Genomic DNA, 9,776 nt, shown 5'->3' on the forward strand with positions numbered 1-9,776 from the left:
GAAGTTCCTAAGTGACAGCTACTGGTGCAGTCATGTGACAATATGTGAATTTTGTACCCATGACATCATTTCCAAAATGGTTGTATGCGTGGTTAGCATATGTGACGTAACTAGCTAATTTTAAAAAGCTTGTTTTTTGTTACTAAATGTAAGATTCAACCCATTTAATAATTGAAATGCTTTAATAACGTGTCCTATATTACATTAACCTGAACACATTTCTTCAACAAATTGATATAAAACAAGTTTGGAAAATATTGTTGTGACATATATGCTAAATCAGGCTTTTAAACTTTAAAATAGTCACAGAAAATGCCACGTGACAATAAGAAAAACGATAATGAGCTGCTCAATTAATTTAACTGATTCAATTATTTTGAATATTTTCTGTTGTTTGATTCAAAACATATTTGAACAATGTTCAACAGTTTAAATGTAAACATCAAAAATAATGTCAAATTAATTAAATTATTAATGAAATGTATTATGAAAGTATTTTTGCATATCAGTACTGAAACTGTCTTGGTAAATAAACAAACAAGCTCTTACTGCACTGGAGATCATCACTGACAGTGAGTTTGAGGGATGTGAAGGTAACTCGGATGAAGACCCTGAAGACCCTGATTACAGTTCCAGCAACAGAGACATGGAGAGTGATGAGTCAAGTGGGTCTGATGAATCAGACAGTAGTGAATCAAGTGATTTAGATGAAGTACTGCAACCAAACATGAACAACATGTACAACCGTCCAAGGAGAAAAACAATTTTCTTAGACAAAGAAACCTCTGAAAGCCACGAGTGCACACTCAAAGGACAGAGTGTCACACCTCCAGACAACCTTCATTCTCTCCTGGAGTATTTCAGAGAGTTCATAACAGAGTTAATGAAGGAACAAACAGTCACAGCAATGTTAACACCACTGTTAAAGATCTGGAAATATTGACTGGCCTCAACCTGCACATGGGTCTTGCCAAATGCCGGGACATCGTGCATACTGAGAAAATGACAGGAAGTGTCCCACGGTGGCAGACAACATGTCACACAACTGTTTTCAGACCCTGCTGCCATCGCTACATTTCACTGACAACACTGATTTGTCAAACAGGCAAGTAAGCAAGTAGAGGATAAGTGCTGGACGATCCGTCCATGGCTTGATATTTTTCACATTAATGCCTGGATATCACCCAGAGGACACAATTCTGTTGATGAGCAAATGATGTTCTTCAGAAGGACACAGAGCCCAATAAGGCAGGATGTGAAGGGTAAGCTCCGTCCTTGGGGACTGAAACTTTGGGGCCATTGCTCTTCCTCTGAATCCTCTGTGACTTTGTGGTCTATGAAGATGGTTCTGGGAAAAAAAAAAACCTTACTTGGCATGGGAGGTGCTGTTGTGGTCAAGCTGTGTGAAACTCTCCCATCAGACCAAAACTACAAAGTATCTGCAGACAGTTTTTTTCCTTTTCAGGACTGCTGGTGCTCAAGCTTCTTCAGCGACAGGAACACTCCGGAGCAACGCTTGGCTGGTTGTCAGCTTGAAGATGAGAAAAGTCTTGCCAAGAGAGGCAGTGGATCTGTTGATGCCTGAACACGGTCATTGTCAAGTGGTACGACAACAAATCTGTTACTCTGATCTCATCCTACTGTGCAACTGAACCTCAACATAAAACTTGACACTGGAGCAAAATTAAACCTTTGTAGAGGTCGACAGGCCACAGATTGTGAAGGAGAACAACACATTCATGGGGGGACAGACCTCCTTGATGCATCCGTCGCAAGGTACAAGTATCACATGTGGAACCTTGTTAATGTGAGGTCGATCTACCGCTGTGACTGTAGACTACTTGGTGTCCAAAAGCCACTGAAACAAAGGAAGGAGCTTCCCGGCTGTAGTTGCCACTAGTCTGATTCTTTTACATTCACAAAGAAGTTGCCCAACACTTAAGGCCACATCTCCACCACCCAAGAGAGTTCCTGTCGGAGTTCCAGATGATGTTCGCACCAACCAGACTGCACACTGGCCTGTGAAATGTGACAAGTGTGGACGCTGCAAATTCTGTGAAGTCAATGCAAACACACTCGATGTGATGTGAGTCTTTGCTTCACTGAGGAAAGAAATACTTTCATATGTTTTCATTTGGCCTCGACTAAAATACCAAAAATGCTTAACAGATGTAAGAACTGATAACAACGGTTCAAACATAAAAGTCCTGCATTTAAAATAAGTAAAAGTACAAACAGTTCGTATTAGCAGCTAAATTTACTAAAAGCAGTAAAAGTTACTGGTTTTGCAGAAAGGCGTCGCTGTGACAGATTTATGAAACAATCCAGGAGGAAAGAAGAAAAAACAGAGTCTGATTAATTTTTCAGAGTTTTCTCAAAACTTTGCTTTTTTGTGAAGTATTGGGAAGTTATTGATAACTATTATTTATAGTTATTTATTTGGCAGAACTGCTCAACAACTCAAACGTCTATAACATGACAAAGAGCCTCAACTACACACAGGAGACACAAGACAAACAGTTCAGGAACTGCTGGTTTCATCTATAACTATTTCTTCTATTTATAAGTTTATTGCATATTATTTGACCTGAAAAGTAACTAAAGCTGTCAAATAAATGTAGTTTAGTGAAAGTATAAAGTAGCATCACACGGAAATACTCAATTAAAGTACAAGTACCTCAGAAATGTACTTCAGTACTTGAGTAAATGTACTTAGTTAGTGTCCAACGCTGCACTTGATTGGCTGCTTTAGGAGGACTCAGATATCAGATCCCAGATTAGTCCTTTAATGTCTGTTTATATCAGAGTGATGACGTCACAGTCTCACCTGCGATCAGAGAGATCCACACACGGTTTGGAGCCGGTCCTGGTCCTGGTCCTGGTCCTGGTCCTGGTACTGGTCCTGGTCCCAGTCCCAGTCCTGGAGGGGGTGGTTGGAGGATCCGGGGGCCGTCCTGGTGCGTCCTCCAGGCCCCGGCGTCTGCCATGCTGCAGGGCGGCGAGCAGACTGCGAGGACAGGGCCGGGCAGAGCTGAGGCGGTGTCAGGTGACCCGGATCGGGTTACACCTGGTTCCAGAGGGGACAGAGGTGTGAGTTTACAGACTCCTCAGGTTTCAACACACGCAGGTCTGAGCTGGACTTCCTGCTGTACACACTGTACATCAGCTCACCTGCTGCAGGTGAGTAAACGAGGTCAGAGGGACAGACGACGTCACGGAAACAAGATGGCGTCCCCATCCTGCAGGGACACCCGGAGACCAAACCACAATACCCAGAATGCAACACACTCACATCAAAACTCAATTTATAACAAAACTTTAAACCATTGAGGCCGTTTGCATCAGGAGAGGAAATGATCCTGATAGATGAACTCACCTTAAACCTCAGTTTAACACCTGGACGTACCTGCAGGGTTTATGACATCACCACTAGTTCAGAGCCAATGGTGATCCAGTATACAGCTGACACAAGTGTGATGTGGAGACTTGAAGCCTCCAGTGAACAAACACTGAGACTTCACAGTGAAGGAGGAAACATCTGGAGAAACGATGTTTTAAGATGTTTTTCGGGTATTTTATATTTTCTAAAACATGTCTGGAGGGATCTTTAAAGACCCCCGTCACACTGAAACACCAGAACTGGAAAACACAATTTCTTCTTCTTGATCTTCAAACCAACAACGTTGAGTAGCAGCAGAAAGTAACTAAATACATTTACTCAAGTACAGTTTAGAGGTATTTATACTTTAATGAGTATTTCCATGTGATGCTACTTTCTACATTTCAGAGGGAAATATTGTACTTTCTACTCCACTACATTTATTTGACAGCTTTAGTTACTTTTCAGATGAAGATTTGACACAATGGATAATATAACAAGCTTTTAAAATACAACACATTGTTAAAGATGAAACCAGTGGTTTCCAACCTTTTTGTCTTTTGACGTCTTACAAAAAGCAGTGTGTAGTCGGGGTCACATTTCACATGTCTATGAGTTGTTAACAGCTCCACCAAATAGTGATTTTTCCCTCTAAACTTCTCACATGCTTTCATTTCAATAAATGTTCAAATGATCCAATATTTCAGCAAAAATCAAAGATTAGAGAAAAAGTCCAAAAACTGAAAACAGATTTGTGTATCAGAACTTTGTTTTTTCTTCTTTCCTCTCCCATTAATCATCTCACCACCCCTCAGATTTATCTGCTGACCCTTTGGAGGGGCCCGACCCCTAGGTTGGGAACCACTGGACTAAACTAGCTAACTGTATATAAAGTAGTGTAAACTAGCTCCACCTCCAGCAGCTACAACAGTAACATGCTGCTCTAACACTGATGCTTCACTATTAATAATCTAATGATGTCATATATAATAATATATCAGTCAGAGGGACCAAACCACTACTTTTACTGCAATACTTTAACTACATCAAGCTCATAATACTTATGTACTTTTACTGCAATACTTTAACTACATCAAGCTCATAATACTTATGTACTTTTACTGCAATACTTTAACTACATCAAGCTTATAATACTTATGTACTTTTACTGCAATACTTTAACTACATCAAGCTCATAATACTTATGTACTTTTACTACATCAAGCTCATAATACTTATGTTCTTTTACTACATCAAGCTCATAATACTTATGTACTTTTACTGCAATACTTTAACTACATCAAGTTCATAATACTTATGTACTTTTACTACATCAAGCTCATAATACTTATGTACTTTTACTGCAATACTTTAACTACATCAAGCTCATAATACTTATGTACTTTTACTGCAATACTTTAACTACATCAAGCTCATAATACTTATGTACTTTTACTGCAGTAAAGTATCTGAGCACTTCCACCTGTCAGTAGTGAGACAGATTAAAGATGTCCTGACTTTTAGTACAAAAACACTGCATCCTACATTTCCCATAATGCACCTGGATACTCTTTCATTAGAGCCTCCCTGCAGGTAAACAGCCACATCTTCCTGCAGACTCTGTTAGTCATTGTAGTGTGATGACATCATCAGAAACACAAACACATGTGTGAATGTTGGAAACAGTTTATTTATTTATTTATTACAGTTTTAAGGAAGAAACACCCTGAGAGACAGAAGCTAAGAGGGTCAGCCATGAGAGGGAGCAGCTACCGAGTGAGTGTGTGCGTGTGTGTGTTTATGTGTGTGTGTGTTTATGTGTGTGTGTTTATGTGTGTGTGTGTGTGTTGTGTTTATGTGTTGTGTGTGTGTTTATGTGTGTGTGTTGTGTTTATGTGTGTGTGTTGTGTTTGTGTGTGCGTGTTCAAGTGTGTGTGTGTGTTTATGTGTGTGTGTTTAAGTGTGTGTGTGTGTGTTGTGTTTATGTGTGTGTGTGTGTTGTGTTTATGTGTGTGTGTGTGTTGTGTTTATGTGTGTGTGTGTTTATGCGTGTGTTGTGTTTATGTGTGTTGTGTTTATGTGTGTGTGTGTTTATGTGTGTGTGTGTTGTGTTTATGTGTGTGTGTTGTGTTTATGTGTGTGTGTGTGTTTATGTGTGTGTTTATGTGTGTGTGTGTGTTGTGTTTATGTGTGTGTTGTGTTTATGTGTGTGTGTGTTTATGTGTGTGTGTGTTTATGTGTGTGTGTGTTGTGTTTATGTGTGTTGTGTTTATGTGTGTGTGTGTTGTGTTTATGTATGTGTGTTGTGTTTATGTGTGTTGTGTTTATGTGTGTGTGTGTTGTGTTTATGTGTGTGTGTTGTGTTTATGTGTGTGTGTGTGTTTATGTGTGTGTTTATGTGTGTGTGTGTGTTGTGTTTATGTGTGTGTTGTGTTTATGTGTGTGTGTGTTTATGTGTGTGTGTGTTTATGTGTGTGTGTGTTTATGTGTGTGTGTGTTTATGTGTGTTTATGTGTTGTGTGTGTGTGTGTTTATGTGTGTTGTGTTTATGTGTGTGTGTGTGTTGTGTGTGTGTTGTGTGTGTGTGTGTGTGTGTATTGTGTGTGTGTGTTGCTACAGGTTGGGGTTGGAGACTCCTGATCCTTGACACTCGATGATGTAAGTTTCGTTGCTGCTCAGCTCGTCTTCACACTTTGTTATTGTGAACTTTGCCTGAAAACGTGAAACAGGAAGTGTTAAAATTTATTGAGTAAATCAATAAAACACTGAAGTTATTTGTTAAAGTTCCATCTTCTCTGTTCTCTAAAGCTTTTTCTTCTTCTAACGTTTAAATAAAGGAAATGTTTTTGGGCTCTGCAGACATCAGCGGCTGCGTTCATGTGACTCATATCTGATGTGCGGCTGTTCGTCTGTGGTCACAACAGTCAGATCAGACTTCATGTGGTTGTTAACGCCTCACTTCTCACAGCCTGCTGACAGTAAACATGTCTGCCGACCTCAACAACAAATAATCCTGCTCATGCACGTTGCACAGCGGCGGCGTCCATGTTCATCAGCTGACATTATTGTTGTTATTGTTGTAGGTGAGCAGCAGCGTCACAGCGGAGCCGAATACATGAATACATGAATACATGAATATATGAATACATGAACTGAGCTTTCAGGCCTGTGATGTGAACTGATCTGAATTTCTCACATTTCTAACTTAATGTGAACAAAATGATCAAACACTGAATCAATAATCAGGTTAATCAATGAAAACAATCAGTTCAGTTGCAGCTCTGCTGACACGCGAAGCTGAGAGCAGGAAAGAGTTAAATGTGAGATAGTGATCAGATGTGACAGGTGAAAGGTGTTGTCTGACCTGAGTCAGCTGCTCCGCCATGTGGATGGCCGTCTGTGTGTGCAGCGTCACGGGGCCGGTTCGAATCCGAGACGTTCCCTTCGCCAGCGCCATGAAGATGATGAGCTGAGGAGGAAGAGCGGGTCAGAGGTCAGAGTGACATCACAGAGCTGATACAGCGTCATCGAGCTCCATCTTTAAACCTGCAGTAACTCACGTTTAGTTTAGTAGTGAACATTAAGGTGACGTGTTGAACTTGTCAGCAAACAGCTGATTATTTACGGAGCGACATCATCGTTCATGTGGAGTCGTGTTTCTCTTTTAGCTGTTTTCACTCTCTACCAGCTGCTGCGGGAAATATCTGCCTCTTTCACTATGTTCACCAGCTAGTCTACAGATAACTGTGAGCAGGTAGTGAACAGTGGCAACGCTATGAGACGCTGAGAGTGAACCAGAACAGTAAAGTTGCAGCCGGACAGATAAACAATGAGCTGAAACTCACTATAAAGCTCCGTAAAGCCGAGAGGAGCTGCAGAGTCTCTGATTCATCACTACGAGTCAATAACACATCACTAACACATCACACTCACTGGTTAGATCAGACTGTGGAGTCAGAGGAATCAATGTTCTGGAGGGTTTAAACAGACGTCTGTGCAGCTGCAGACAAGCTCAGTTATTACTGTTTGGATTACGAAGTTTAAACCATGAAGGTTCATGACATCATGACAGAAGTAAAGACTGTTTGATGAGCGTGTGCAGTAAGCAGGAGACCAGCTGCAGCGTCTCACCTGATCCTGCAGGAACTCGTCCACACAGCCGTTGTGTCGGATGTTTCTCAGCAACATCTCAGCAGCTTCAATACCGACTTTATCTGCATACACACCTGCAACACACACACACACACACACACACACACACACACACACACACACACACACACACACACACACACACACACACACACACACAGTCAGTGTTCCTGTTTTATGAGTCTGACTGTAGAAATAATATAATAAAACATTCTGAGACTTAAAGTAAAAAACAAAAAGTTAAACAAAAAAGACAAGAAACTGATGTCAACATTGTTATTGATTTGATATCTTATATATTCTGATATATTGTCATATATGTTTGTTAATAAAGAAGTTTGGGTTTTATATATGTGAATCTGCACTTCCTGTTTGACTGTAACCATGGAAACTGTTGATACTGGATAAAACTCATGGATGTATTATAAGAGCTGGATACTAAAAACATAAACATATAAACGCAGTGATGTTTCCCCCCGCTGGCTCCGCCCACCAGTTCCCGCTCAGCCCGTAGACTTTACACTGTGATGACATCACAGATTTTTGAATCGCTTCTTTCGGCTCGAGGAAAGTTTTACAAACATACAACCTCAAAATATAACTGACGTCGTCACAGACGTCTCTTTATAACGGCGGGAAAACGCTGTTTGGGCTGCAGGGCTGAGCGGCGGCGGCGTATCAGCTCTTATTAAACATCCATGAGAAATCCGTCTAAACACAACGACGACGATGATGATGATGATGATGATGATGTGACGTCTCTGTGTTGTAACTCAGAGCTCTGCTGCCCCCTGCTGCTTCCTCACGTCCTCACCTTTCTTCCCCAGAGCCGAACCAGCAAACAGACATCCTGTAGACGACTCGGCGATGATTCTGAAACACAGAGGACACGATGCGTTCAATGACAGGGTCTCATGATGCGTTCAATGACAGGGTCTCATGATGCGTTCAATGACAGGGTCTCATGACGCGTTCAATGACAGGGTCTCATGACGCGTTCAATGACAGGGTCTCATGATGCGTTCAATGACAGGGTCTCATGATGCTTTCAATGACAGAGTCTCATGATGCGTTCAATGACAGACGACGTCACAGATGTTCAGGTTGGTTCCTGTGGTTCTAATGTGGACGTGAGTCTGTCCGCTGTCTCCCGTATGTTAAATATCAATATATTTAATTAATATGTTAAATATCTCTTCATGCAGCTGCAGATGTTTCCTCGATTACAAACTGCTTCTCATTTTCTCTGGCGGTGCCTTCAAGGACACAGGACCCAAAACTCTGCGTCCACCATGTTGTTTTCTCGCTGTCAGTATAAAAGTAGTTTGATGATGTGATGTTGGACTCAGATGTGGTGCTACAGAGCGGAGGAGGAAGTGACATCACAGCCGCAGACAGAACAGACTGGGAGGTTGTTGGACGGTCCATCGGTGTGTTCTGGCAGCTCTCAGTAAGTTAACGATGATCCACGCGTGTGACTCCAGCACGCCGTGACTTTTATGATCTTTATACTAACAACGTCTCTGCTGGGAAACGTATCCGTGGTTTAGTTTACGTGTGACTGATACTCACATGATGCCGTTGCCGTTGCCGCAGGCCTGGTCCTTCTCCTGCTGCGACGGGATGTTGATGTAGAGTTCTTTGATTTCCTTCCTGATGGTTCGAACCGCCGCCGTCGACATGTCTTTAGCCAACTGAACACAAACACACAAACACTCAACACCAGTCGACTACAACGTGTCAGCAGCTCGATTCTGTATCTGAGACAACGCGACTTCCTGTCTGACGACGCTGATGATGTCAGCGTCAACGTTACCTTATAAGGCAGAACGCCGGCTACGAACGCTCGGCCGTAGATCTTAGTGATGTTTCCTCTTTCTGTCATGACGACGGGCTGCAGCTCTTTGACCGGATTCACCGTCACCAACACCTCACCTCCACCTTTAGGGTAGTAACCCCTGGCAACACACACACACAGAGTCAGAAACACACACACACACACACAGAGTCAGAAACACACACACACACACACACACACACACATACACAGAGTCAGAAACACACACACACAGAGTCAGAAACACACACACACACACACACACACACACACACATACACAGAGTCAGAAACACACACACACAGAGTCAGAAACACACACACACACACACACAGAGTCAGAAACACACACACACACACACACACACATACACAGTCAGAAACACACACACACACACACACACACACA

At 41.9% G+C, this 9,776-nt stretch overlaps 1 protein-coding gene across 2 annotated transcripts in view; it reads right to left on the minus strand.

The window, feature by feature from the left end:
* Positions 1 to 5,854: 5,854 nt before the first annotated feature.
* Positions 5,855 to 9,776, minus strand: part of rtca (RNA 3'-terminal phosphate cyclase) — a 7,706-nt gene continuing 3,784 nt past the window's right edge. Inside the window, exons 6-12 of one of the 2 annotated variants that reach the window (XM_044362622.1) lie at positions 9,348 to 9,489; positions 9,104 to 9,225; positions 8,346 to 8,404; positions 7,511 to 7,605; positions 6,744 to 6,848; positions 5,976 to 6,091; positions 5,855 to 5,887 (exon numbers count right to left, since the gene is read on the minus strand). In XM_044362622.1, coding sequence (XP_044218557.1) covers positions 5,993 to 6,091; positions 6,744 to 6,848; positions 7,511 to 7,605; positions 8,346 to 8,404; positions 9,104 to 9,225; positions 9,348 to 9,489 — 622 coding nt within the window. In that variant the 3' untranslated portion in view covers positions 5,855 to 5,887; positions 5,976 to 5,992. Of the gene's footprint in view, positions 5,888 to 5,928; positions 6,092 to 6,743; positions 6,849 to 7,510; positions 7,606 to 8,345; positions 8,405 to 9,103; positions 9,226 to 9,347; positions 9,490 to 9,776 lie in introns of those variants that run through there. The other variant, XM_044362621.1, reaches the window with a different exon arrangement.

The sequence above is a fragment of the Thunnus albacares genome, chromosome 9 (genome assembly GCF_914725855.1).
Source record: "Thunnus albacares chromosome 9, fThuAlb1.1, whole genome shotgun sequence".
NCBI classification, from domain to species: Eukaryota; Metazoa; Chordata; class Actinopteri; order Scombriformes; family Scombridae; genus Thunnus; species Thunnus albacares.